The 12846-nt window shown below is 42.0% G+C and overlaps 1 protein-coding gene across 2 annotated transcripts in view; it reads left to right on the top strand.

The window, feature by feature from the left end:
• Positions 1-12846, top strand: part of fbxw7 (F-box and WD repeat domain containing 7) — a 123810-nt gene that overhangs the window by 41920 nt on the left and 69044 nt on the right. Inside the window, exons 1-3 of one of the 2 annotated variants that reach the window (XM_083982869.1) lie at positions 1167-1260; positions 3567-3815; positions 4303-4842. In XM_083982869.1, coding sequence (XP_083838995.1) covers positions 3636-3815; positions 4303-4842 — 720 coding nt within the window. In that variant the 5' untranslated portion in view covers positions 1167-1260; positions 3567-3635. Of the gene's footprint in view, positions 1-1166; positions 1261-3566; positions 3816-4302; positions 4843-12846 lie in introns of those variants that run through there. The other variant, XM_083982868.1, reaches the window with a different exon arrangement.

Below are 12846 nucleotides of genomic sequence, written 5' to 3'. Positions count from 1 at the left end.
CCCAAAGGGGAAATTCATTCATTTGTCTGGCAGATCATCAGCGCCTCAGACCCCCAGATTTCGTCTCGTGAGAAACATGGACTGCTTTACGGCACGATGACACACAGACGCCCGGTAATCTGTAATCTCTTAACGTTACCCACATGGCTCCGCAGATTGCCTTCTCGTTGGCTTTGTTGCACATGGCCAGGGGGGAAGAAGAGGAGGGTAAGCGGTGAGTTTTTGTGACAGTGAATGCACTCTAAAACTGTAGGGGGAGCTCTGTAGAGAAAAACATCTACCAAAACAGAGAAAAAGCGACCGGACTTGCATAGTTCCCCTTTAAAAGCCTGATGGCTGCAGGTACAAAGGAGCTTCTAGATCTCTTAATCATCCTATAACTTGAAAGCAGAGAGAGAAAAAACAAGTTATTTCCTGTGTTTGTCTCCTGGGCACCTGTGTCACCTGTTTGCTCCAGGAGACACATTCACACCTGCCCCCTCCCCGGTTTCCCAAAGCTATTTTTGTCCACTTCACAGCGCTCGCGCGGCTAAGAATAGAGACTGATGAATGAAACTTGTAGGTGCAGCAGTAAAGGCCATTGCACACAGTCTTTGTTCACCACAAGTGTCACTGTAGGATTTCATCTTTTCCATAGGTTCACCACATGAAATAAACATAAATTTAAGCGTTATTCTTCGAGGGGAGGAAGAGTTTGTGTAATTGTACACATTACAGACTGTAAGTGTCAACCAGAGCTGTTCGGATAAAGATGAATAATAACAAAATTAGGTTAAAAAAAATCTCTTTTTAGGTGTATTTACTGGTTTTGATCAAGAACACACACACAAAGAATCAGTTTAACATCTGTCTCATTTCATCAGCAGAGACGAAATGCCTTTTTTTTTTATTATTATTGTGCGTCAGTCTGTCTCAGCCTGTTTGCACCGCTCACAATTGTTTGAACAACAATAACAACAAACTAAATTCATGCCGCGCTAAGGAAACTAATTACGGAACCTTAGTTTGTTCCGGTAAAAGGCAGGGACAACTTTAGCTATTCATAGCCTTCCTCTCCTCGGCTCACAGCAATGAACTGGCAGTCCCGAGGGGAGGGGGGGCGGAGGGGAGGGGAAGGGGGGCTGTGCAATCTGAGATCGGGCTAATGCTTCCCACAACAGCACTGGGACTATACAGCAAAGAGGAGAAGCCTTGCAAAAGGGGACCAGTGACTTTTTCCCTCAAGGTCAAAGCAGTTGGTTTGCACAGAAACAGACAAAAGTACGTTATTTTCTCATCTCTTATTGTGGCGTAGTGAGCAGATTTGGAGCTGCAGGCCGCTGATTGTGAATTTGTCATAGTCGAGATTAGCTAGAAACTGCATGTGGGCCTCGAAAAAGACCCATTGGTGTCCTTTTTTTTTTTTTAATTTTAGGGCTACATTATCCAAGACTATGTACAAAAATAAAACCCTTTTCTCTCTAATGCAGCGTTTGATCAGTATGAGCGCACATACCAATCGATTGATCATAAAAGATAAAAAAAATTGCAATTGATGAATTGTTAGGTTGGGAAATCTGGGCTCTTGTTGTTCACGGCTGTTTGAAAAATCTTTCTCTCTTTACTGTCGTCCGCTTTAAGAATCGACAGCGCGACCATCATTTGGGTCTAAATCACCATTTGCAGACTTATGTGACAGGAAGGAAACAGTGTGTGTTCAACTATGATGTTTTCACTGCCTGCAGAGCAGTCTGTAGTTGATATATATTTTTATAACCCTGCAGAATGCCTCATTCATTTGCTCTAACAAATTCATCAAATCATTTCCACAGAGTTGTTGCAGATGCAAAAAGAAACTTATTTTTAACAGCTGGTCTTACAGCTGCTCGTGTGTTGGTGGAAGTCATTGATACTCAAAAAGCCTTAAAGACGAATCAGCAGCAGCTCTATCTTTAAGGCTTTTTGAGTTGCTACCCACTCAACCCACTACCACTTGGATGTGACAGATCCACGAGTCACACATCCCACCTATGTTTATTTACATAAGCGTTGAGCCAGAAGTATACTCTGTGGTTGAAATCAAACTGTACAGTTTCAGAAAGCCCTGATTTTTAAAAAAAGTTACTAAACAGAACCAGATCAAAGTAAAGAAGACAAAGCGCTTACTAAGAGGTTGCACCTCTCTGAGACTATTGTTTTTGAAACTCCACTTTTACTCCGACCAGCTCATGAAAAGACTTGTTGGAAATGTACATTATAAATAAATCTCTGAAACTTCTCTGATTTAAAGTAGCAAAAAAAACAAAAACAACTAAAGGTGTGTATTAACTTTGGAATTGAATTCTAGATAAATCAATTAAAACAGTCCTTTAACACTTAATTCAAAACTGGACATTCATGTATGTAATACAACATCCAGTAACTAGAACTGAAGAAATTTGAACTGGTTCTTGACACAGAGGTTGTACAATGGAAAATAAAGGCTGTTATCGACTTGATACTCGGTGTCAGCCAATATGCTGATCTCAGGTCTGATTATCTGGAGAAAAGAAAAAACCTGAGATCAGTGCGTTTCCCAGCAGTGACGGCAGCCTGTGGTCTCTTCCTTTTTTTAATTAGCATTTCTGATGTTTATTCTGCGCAGCTTGTCGTCTCCTTCCCCACACTCTCAGCTCTTTGCTTCACTTTTACCTTTGTCTGAGTGTGTCATTTCTAATAGCACAGCCACAGCCACATATTGTCATCTTGCAGCACCACGTGAAACTGACTGAACATTTGTGAAATCCTGAGCACATACGGACAGAGAGAGAGAGAGAGAGAGAGAACCTTCGGCTCACGAGAGTTGATGCTTTGATGGTCACAGATTAGTCCTGTTGCCTGAGTTGGTTTCTTGTCTGCACTGCTGCATCTGTGACTCTGCGTCAGAAGGTGAAGCTGTCTCATTGTAGATAAAGCTCCGCTTGCCTATCCCTTAGTTCCATATATAATTTGCGGTATTTTTCTGAAACAAGCCGACGTGACTTGTGTGTTTATTCAGTACATAGGTAGGTTTTGCCATCCTTAAATGCAAAAGCAGAAGCAACAGAACAGATTTAGAAGATAAACTTAAATGTCTTTCATTTTTCTCCAAAGCGTGTAGACTACACAAATCTTAAAGGACAATTGTTGGACAATCTCCTGGTGCCATGCAGTGCTTTGCTTTTGTATTTGACAGATTGGACTTTGTTTATTGGCTTTGTTGGATTTCTGGAACGCGAGCAGCTCTCAAGGCTATTCTGCCCGTCCGTCTGCATGCGAGGCAGAGCATCCAATGCCGTGTGATCTGAAGCCAAACACAATCACTCCCACCTTTTTTTTCCTTGTCTGCTGCCGAGCGGCACAAGTGTCTCCAAGAGCAAATGTTTAATGTCCATTGTTTTAATTCAGTGGAAAGAATAGAATATGAAGAGGGATATTCATGCTTTCTGTTGCAGCTGAGCATGTGTTTGTCGCACCTCAAACACACGCTAAGCGGTACACCATTGAAAACAATTAACATATTCTAACCGTGTGTGTTCTGTCTTTTCTTTTTCTTGTGTGTGTTGCAGAATGTCAAGCCCTTCTCCTCCTCAGACAGCCTAGCGAAGGTCCAGGAGGTAGCAAGCTGGCTTTTGGAAATGAACCAGGATCTGCTGTCGGGGGGCAGCAGCAGCAGGCGGAGTCGAGGGCCGGGGGGTCCGGCAGTGCGAGGTAACGCCTCCTCCACGGCCCGGGCACCCCAGCAGGCGGCAGAGGAGGGCGATGAGGATGAGCACATGAACCGGGTAGTAGAGGAGGAAGAGCAGCTGCAGCAGAGGGTGAGAACCAGATGAGAAGAAGATACAGAAGCGTGTGAAATGTAAAACCAAAAAACGTTAAGTCGGTTTTGCTCTTCCGGTGGAATTTTATGTTTACATTTCCATGGTTTCGGTAGTCGAGGTAAATGCATAGATTTTTTTTTTTTTCAATGAAAATCTGTAAAACGCATGGATCATCACACCAGCTTTTTTACAATGGATATCACACAAATTGACATACGTGTTAAAAGCCAGCGTTAATAGATCCATGCATTTACCGCAACTATGACAACGACTGAAAACCATGGAAACAGAAACGTAAAATTCCACCGGAAATGCAAAACCGGCTTCCGGTTTTGACCATAGATGACATTCGGTAACGTGTGGAAATGTCATTAATTGTAGTTTTGAAACATTTGCACAACAGAAACTGCAACAAGTGCAACAGATGAGATTTCTAAGATTTGCCTCAGATACATTGTATGTTGTTGTTTTTTTTGTGTCACAGCCTGAGGCGTCGCAGGTTGACGGCGGGAGAGAACAATCATGGGCGCCCAGCGAGTCGGGAGCCAGCAACGGCCCTCGCGGAGAGGAGGAAGGGGAAGAAGATGAGGACGGCCTGCCAAACGAAGTGAACGGAGGGGAGAAAGGCGCCCGATGGATGTGGGAGTCGGAGCAGAGACGACTGCGAGGCCAGCCGCTGGGCGAGGAGGACGAGGAGGAGGAGGAAGAGGAGGAGAACAACAACAGCAGCAGCGGCGGCCACCAGGAGGAGGAGGAGGCGGAGGAGAGGACAGAGGGAGGGGAGGAGCAGGGCAGGGAGGAAGAGGAGAGGGAGGAGGAAGAGGAGGAGGACGAGGACGAGGAGGAGATGGACCAAGACAGTGATGACTTTGAACATTCGGTGGAGAGCGGGAGGGAGGAGGAAGAGGAGGAGGAAGGCGAAGGGGAGGAAGGGCTGCGGTCTCCCTCTCTCAGGAACAATGTGTCTGCCCCCAATAACAACCTGGACTCGGGTTGTACACACCAAAGCTCTTCCAACAAGAAGGTAAGCACAGCTGTTGTTTGTCGAGCCGTTTTGGCTGGAACAAGTAGACCTTTACCTCGTTTATCCAGAGTTACAGAAACACTCTGTCTGTTGTTGCTTTTATTGTTGTTGTTAAAAATGTGTTGGACTCTTTGTGTGGAGGCCAAAAGCTGAAAGAGAGGTGATGATGTCACAAAACTTGGACATATAAAAATCAAAACTATTTGCACGGCTTCATGATTCACCACCCCCTCTACACATGGGTGCACAGTTGTGTAATTGCAGTGAACTGATCCTTTATGATCCTTCTGCAGCTACTCACAGGCTGTGTGTGTGTGTGGGACTGCTATCCCACCACTGCTCTGCACTGGGTGTTCGTTCGTGGTTCATATTTAAAGCAGCAGCCCCCTCTCTTGGCACAAACGTGTTACTGCACTACTCGGGTCATGCAGGGTAGTCGTTTAGTTAGATGTGTGTGGAGTCGACCTCATCAGGGGAATAACATGGAAACGCCTGGTTGATACCAATTATAGCAAACTGGTCTCATTCTTTTAGTCTTATTCCTAAATGTATTTCTTAAAGGGATAGTTCAACATTTTGGCAAATTGGCCCATTGCCATAATCGCTATAGTCATAGCAGTAGGTTCGTTACCTTTATTTGTCGGTGTAAGCTGTTTTTAGAACGGAGGAGCGGAGCGGCAGGCTGTTCAGAGCTACACTATGGAGGCTAATGGAATTTCTTGGTTTCCCTCATCAAACTCATCAAATACAAAATCCCAAAACTCCAAAACGCTTTCGTGGACAAGTTGTGACCTGCACAATCACCACGCTATGAGATAATAATGGAACGTTACGAAACGGAGCCGTTTTCGAGGTAAATACAGAGTCTGCTTGCTGAAAAACTGTCCCTGAACGCAACGCGCATCAGCGGTTTTGCATGAATTTACCTCTAAAACAACTCTGTCTCGTAACGTTCTATTATTATCTCATAGCGTGGTGGTTGTGCAGCTCACAACTTGTCCACGAAAGCGTTTTGGAGTTTTGGGATTTTGTATTTGATGAGTTTGATGAGGGAAACCAAGAAATTCCATTAGCCTCCATAGTGTAGCTCTGAACAGCCTGCCGCTCCGCTCCTCCGTTCTAAAAACAGCTTACACCGACAAATAAAGGTAACAAACCTACTGCTATGACTATAGCGATTATGGCAATGGGCCAATTTGCCAAAATGTTGAACTATCCCTTTAATCTTCGAGCCTCCATCACTCTAGTAACAGTCTTGCTAACTACAAGCTCCAGTGATTTGAATCGGGTTGTGTTGTTGAGACGACTCAGTGGGTTGTTTTTAACGCAACATGACTGTCCATGTCTGATGATAAAATATAATTTAGAAAAGGACAAACCTGAGGTAATGTGTCTGTGTTTTTGAGACGAGGGTCAGAAGAGCAGACAGGTGAGATTGAGGATTGAGGCCTGAGTCTCACGTTTCCCACCTGGCAAGTGTGACTGACATTTGTGTTGACGCTGTTCTCATCTCGTCCTCCTGATCTTTCGCTCGTGCTCTTTCCAAGTCTTGCATCACCCCCCCTGAGTAAATGTTGACAATTACAGGACTTGTACTCAAGACCTCGTGAGTCAAAGTAGGAGAGGTAAAAGTCTGTCGAGGTGAAACGTTCAGTGTCGACACAGGTCACGACGAGACGAGAGCGCCCTCACCTGACGGCAACAGACACATAAGGGATGCAGATGCAGATTAGTGCTAAGTGATAAGAGATCACCTCTATATCGTGCAGTGACAGTGAGTAGATTTATTATTATTTGCAGCGAATTGATGGTTTCTTTCTAATGTGAAATAGATCTGCAACAATTAATCGCACAATAATCGATTATTGAATTAATCGTCAACTATTTTAATAATAGAATAATTGAAGAAAAAGTCAAAATTCTCTGATTTCAGCTTCTTAAATGTGAATATTTCTGGTTTCTTTGTTCCTTTATGACAGTAAACTGAGTATCTCTTTGGTTTGTGGACAAAAGCGAGCACTTCATGTTAGTTTTTTCCCCTTCTCATTTGTGTTATTGGTTAAATCCTGAATACAGGGAAAGCTAATCTTATTTAAAGAGGGGCCATTACAGCTCTCTTGCAGTGCTGACTGGTTTTTACATCATGTTTGCATCACGTGCAGAAGAGAAAAGCTGATGCACATAAAGGAAAGCACATTAGATCACTTCTGTCGTCACTGAGAAGCACATGGGAGGCTCTGGGTGAATTATGAACTGCAACATTTATCCCAAGTGTCAATAAACAAGCTGCAGTTTGTGGTTACGGTGACAAAATTACTGGAGAACCAGATTAATCATGAATAATGGTATTTTTGTTTTCATTTCATGTGTCATGCGCTGTATCCCAGGAGAAGTTTGTTATGCAGTGTGTGTAATAGAAGTGCAAAGTAAAAAAAATAATTATAGCTTAACAGCCTCCCACTGCATAACAGTCTGTACACATTGATGAAGTGTATATATGTACGTCGTGCAATGCACAAAAGCCCCATTCAAGTCCTGTTAAAAGTTCAAGCCTCACTGATGGATTTACCGACGCGTTGAGTGACGATTGTCGCTGCAAACGGAGTCACGCCTGATGTTCAGAAGACATGTGTAACAAATTGTCAGATCTTTCTGCAGCGTTACAACTAATGTGCCCACTTCAAACGGCGCTGGTTTTAGTGCAGCACCGGTGTTTGGATGTGAATGTTGGTGTCTTGTTGCAGCGATGACTGATGACATGCTTCAATGGCCTTCACCCCACCTGTATTTAAAAGGAGGAAATGACGCCTGGTGGGATGTTTTCAACGAGCAAGGGGATGATATTCACATTTGTCTGTTTGCAATGCATTGACGGATAATGGTATCTGATATCGTTAAGTATCGGCGTGTTATTGATGGTCCATCAGTGTGTGTCTGGGGACTGTAAGAAGAACTATAGTGTCGTCATGATGCAGTTTGCCCAGCAGACTAAACTGCCCTTGCTTATATTGACCTAAATATAGCAGATAGTCTGAATTTGCTCCCGTGTGTGCCTCTCACCATCTGACGCAGCTGTCGGATAGGTTTGTCAGGGTCTTGGTCAGTACAGCGGGCCAGCTGGCTTTGATGTCGAACGTACACATTTTGTTCAGCTGTGGACTCTGTATGCCTGGAATTAGGAGTGGCGCTGAAACAGAAGCTCAACATTTATTGACACTGTGTTTTATGTCTAATGACAGCGTGGCCGTAATGGAAAATCTACTCTTTAGCACTTGTGCCTTTGGGAGAGACCTGATCCTGCAGCATCAGAAAACATGACAAATGATATATCTTAGGAAGCGTCATTATATGAGTTTGCTTTTGTAGTCATCTTTTGTTTAGTTCCTGATTTTAAAGGGATAGTTCAACATTTTTGGCAAATTGGCCCATTGCCATAATCCCTATAGTCATAGCAGTAGGTTCATTAACCTTTAATTGTCGGTGCAAACTATTTTTAGAACAGCGGAGCAGAGCCGCAAGCTGCTCAGAGTTACGCTACGGAGGCTCATGGGATTTCTTGGTTTCCCTCATCAAACTCATCAAATACACAATTCAGCAACTCCAAAACGCTCTGGTGGACAAGTTGTGACCTGCACATTCACCACGCTATGAGATAATAACAGAACGTTACGAGACAGAGTTGTTTTAGAGGTAAATACAGAGACTGTTTGCAGAGAAACTGCCCCCAACAGGAACATTTTTTATTTTGCATGAATTTACCTCAGTTTCGTGACGTTCCGTTATTATCCCATAGCGCGGTGAATGTGCAGGTCACAACTTGTCCACCAGAGCGTTTTGGAGTTGTTGGATTGTGTATTTGAAGAGCTTTTGGGACCTGTATGCATTGTCTTTCACTGTTGAGTTGAATGTGGGGGACAGTGAATATTTATGCATCAAGCACTGCTGTTCCTTAAGTTAAATAGGATCATTTATTGTAGCTACAAGATTTAAATGTGACAAGAGATGGAAGGTATTTTGGAAACTTTAACAAAAGAGCTTTGTTGATGAATGATGGTAATTATGTCTTCTGGTCTCTAAGAAAGTCCACCCAGTCTTTTGGTGCGCAGAACAATCATTATGACATTTTTTCATTAGTGATAAACTGTGCAGCACTTTGATAGACAGCTGAAGTAATGACGGGGCAGTTTGACAGTACAATGTGTCCCTCATAATCAAACACAGACATTAAAGTTGACTGCACAATAGTTTGCAGTTAGAAAAAGACAACCTTTTGATTCTTGACATGAAAACAAGCTCGATTTTTAATTTTTTCGAGCACGAATCTTCAATGACAGTCTAGGCTGTCAAGCCTAACTTTTGTAAGTATTTGTATGACTCAGCAAGAGTTATTTGGGTGGCATTGTAAGTAATAATGGGCAGATAATCACAAAATTGAAGTGTTTAAAATTTTGCCACTAGTGACTGATTAAGATGTGATAATTGGAAATTGGTTTTACAAAATCCCAAAAGTGATTGATCAGGAAGAACTAATTTAATTTATAATGTTGAATAGTGCGCCAAGCTCAGGTGGTTGTGATAATGATTGTGCAAAATGACTAAATGAAACTCTGGTTATGCCACTCAGAAATTGTCAGTCAGTTACTCTAAATATTAAAAGTTTTTCTTAAAATGTTTTTCTTACATTTACAGATGAGTTTGCCTTGAAGATTAAAACATGACTGCTATTAGAGTAAAGGTTTCTTTGGGTCACATTGTTCATCTGATTTTAAAGCCATCAATCTGAGCCGTGAAATTCAATATTGAAATCGTCATCTGAGATGCATCTGTTCACTAAAGCCTTAAATTAGTTTGCTGCATAAGTAAAATCTATATATATATATAGTATATCATCAGTACTTTTCAAAACCAGAATTAGAAAGTGCTTCACACAGTGATAGTAGTGGTAGTAGATGGATCATCTCATCTGCATCTACGTGTTTAAAAATCCTGAATGTCCCTGTGGAGTAAAAACAACCCTGTGAAATATGACATGTGCATTTTGACAGCTGCAGCGTGCATGTGTCGAACACCGGCAGCGGAGGTGTGTAGTGGAGGATCAGTTGGTGGCGATGTGTATCTGGTGCTGCATCATGTGTTAGAGAAGTTATTAGCAAATGTATGAACTAGATGTGAGAAGAGGCAGCACCGTAGAAACCCAGAATATGATGATGTTGCGTTGTCCTGTCCACACATGTCTTAGCATGTCACGGTGAAGAAGGATTGTGTTGTCAGGCTCCAGGTGCTGCAGGCTCAGGTCACTGGAATTAGACGCTTCTTCTCCTCCTCATACTTGACACTCCTTTAACTTTTGACTATGTGCCAATGGGGTGAGCCTTTAGGTCAAACTTATCATTTAACTTAAATTCCTAAAGAGCTTCATGAGTTAAAAAAAAAAGAAAAAGTTAAGCCTTGATACTGTAATATCCCTGAACAGACCCTAACACCAAAGCAACGCTTTGCTCAGATTTACATTTCAAGCAGGTGCTTTTCTTTTCACAGGTACTAAAGAGGGTGTGCATCACATGATATTTTGCAGAATATATGATGATGGGTTGACACGGGGCCTGGAGCAGGTGTTGATAATTGTATATTGGGTCATATACATTAGTCCGGTGGGATGGTGGGGTGGTGGGGGAGTGGTGGGGTGGGGGGATAGATTGTTTGACATTAGCAGGTGGAAGAAGAAAAGGTTTAAGGTCATTTAAGATTAGTGTGAAAGGTTGTTTAGAAAACCATTACAAAGAAATGTGTTAATGCCACCACAGCCCCCAGTGGAAACTGCTGCAATTTGCTGTTTATGGCAAAAATAATTTCACATCAGCAAATGTATACACTGTTGAAATAGAAGCTGTGTGGGACGGAGGATGTGCAGCAACCCTTTGGTGAACCTTGAGTAAATATACAGCAACTACGACTGGAACTACTTGGATTAAAAAGCCTTTATACTACTTATCTTCACAGGGGAAAATGACAGGCAAGGCTAACATTTAACTTTTATTTGTTGAGCTGTGGAAATAGTAGGAATTGATCCATTCAGTCTCCAACGTTCCTCTCCACAACCCTGAATGAATAAAGTTGCTGATGTTACTCTTCTCCAGCTCTTATTGTACAATTTTAATAGCTTTGAAATTTTCAAATTAAGGATAACTGATTTTATTACACAGCACAGGAGAAGACTATATTAGATACATTAAAAAAAAACGAAATAAACACATTTCCAAACCTGAACCAGAGATTAAACAGGATGCATTATGCCCATTTTAGGCTCCCTTCAGCACGGTGCTGCCAGCCCATCTCAGAATTCATTTGAACGTGTCATTCATGGCCAATGACTAAGGCATTATGTGATTTTACAGGATTAGATGTCTCATAATGACTCATCGGAGACTCTTGGTGGAGAAATGGATCTGCAGAGCTATGATAAGTCAGAGCAAGAGGGCATAAAGAGGGCAGATTGCATTGACGGTGATGAATTAACACCAACACTTGCTGAATAAAGCATTGATTTATCTGGATTAAAAGAAGATAGAAATATAGTCCTATTGTGAGGTGGCTGTCTAATATGTTCAGCGCACTTTGTGATGCTAAAATAACCCAAATGACTATACCTTAGCCTGACACCTCGGCTGCCTGTTGTTTATCTGGAATGAAAGAGTCTATTTAGCTTCTGTATCATCCACAGTTACTCACGTTAGGGCTGTCACAATCATGAAATTGTAGTTGACGATACAAATAATTGCAATTAACGACTTAATAGTCTTTTTCTGATCATTTCATGCCACTAAATAGTATAAGCCTAATAAACAGTCTAATAATACATCTTATAAAGAAGTTGGAACATGTTAAAACTGCATTTCTGTTTGACTTTTAGGCTTTGCAACAAAATCCATGATAGATGATCATTGAAATGCGGTCGTTGAATATTAAAAAATTAAGCGGCTTGAGATGAACAGTTTGTGGTGCTCATGTGCCGTTAAACCATAGTAAACCAGTCAAACTTTAAATTGCGGAAAACAACGAGGAAATAGTGATGAAAATGTGACATTTCTGTTAGTTTCATCCAGCTGTTTTTATACGATTTTAACGATTATAATAGCTCAAATATTTGCGATCAGGGGATTCTGTAATTATTGTGACAGACCACGTGTCCTTATTCTGTCTCTTATCGTCTTGTCAAATCTTTTTAAAGTTGTCAACATCATTTCAAACACCGACGTGAAAATGGCTATTATTTTGTGAGTAGCGCTGAAAAGATGCAGGTGCTCATTGTCGTGCCTGTGGGTGAACAGCTCTGGGGACATTTTGACGTTTTGATTCATTCGGGGCTGAAATAATAGTTTTTGTCCCGGGGCCCGTTTCACAAAGAACAGACTCAGACTCTGGCTCGGATATAACAAATGGTTAAGACTTCACACAGACATCTGAATTCAACTGTTGCACAAAGTAGTTTAGCTCTTGACTATCTGGAGCCGAAGAGTCGAACTGTAGCATTGAACATTGAATTCTGGGTAATTATTTTAGACTCAGGAGCCGCATCCGACCGCTACGCCTCTTTGGGGGATAATGACAAGTTACAAGGACGTTTTACCTGAAGAGAGTGACAAAAATCACCGTTCTCTGGAAAAAATTTTTTTTTTTAAATATATTTTGCTAGTGCTCAATGCAGGTGTCATTGTTACCATGGTAACACTGGTCTTAGGCCCGAGAGAGCCTTGGGCTGAGGAGTCTAATGTTTTTTCTTTAAAATCATTCAGTCTGTATTTTTTTGAAGACAATTTCGGTTGCATTAGACAAATTTATGAGGCAAATTAGGTCTGGATCAACAAATATCTCCACTGTTTTCCTGCTCTGATGCAGAAACCTTCATAACACTGCGTAGCGTAGCTTAATGCATCTCTGAACTCTGTGTGCAAATGAACTGGAGTCGTACAACTGCATAGTAATGTGCGTCAGACCTGCAGGCTG

Source organism: Trachurus trachurus, assembly GCF_905171665.1.
Source record: "Trachurus trachurus genome assembly, chromosome: 1".
Lineage (NCBI taxonomy): Eukaryota > Metazoa > Chordata > Actinopteri > Carangiformes > Carangidae > Trachurus > Trachurus trachurus.
Note: the sequence above shows the minus strand (reverse complement) of the source record. Positions and strands in the feature narration are given on the sequence as shown.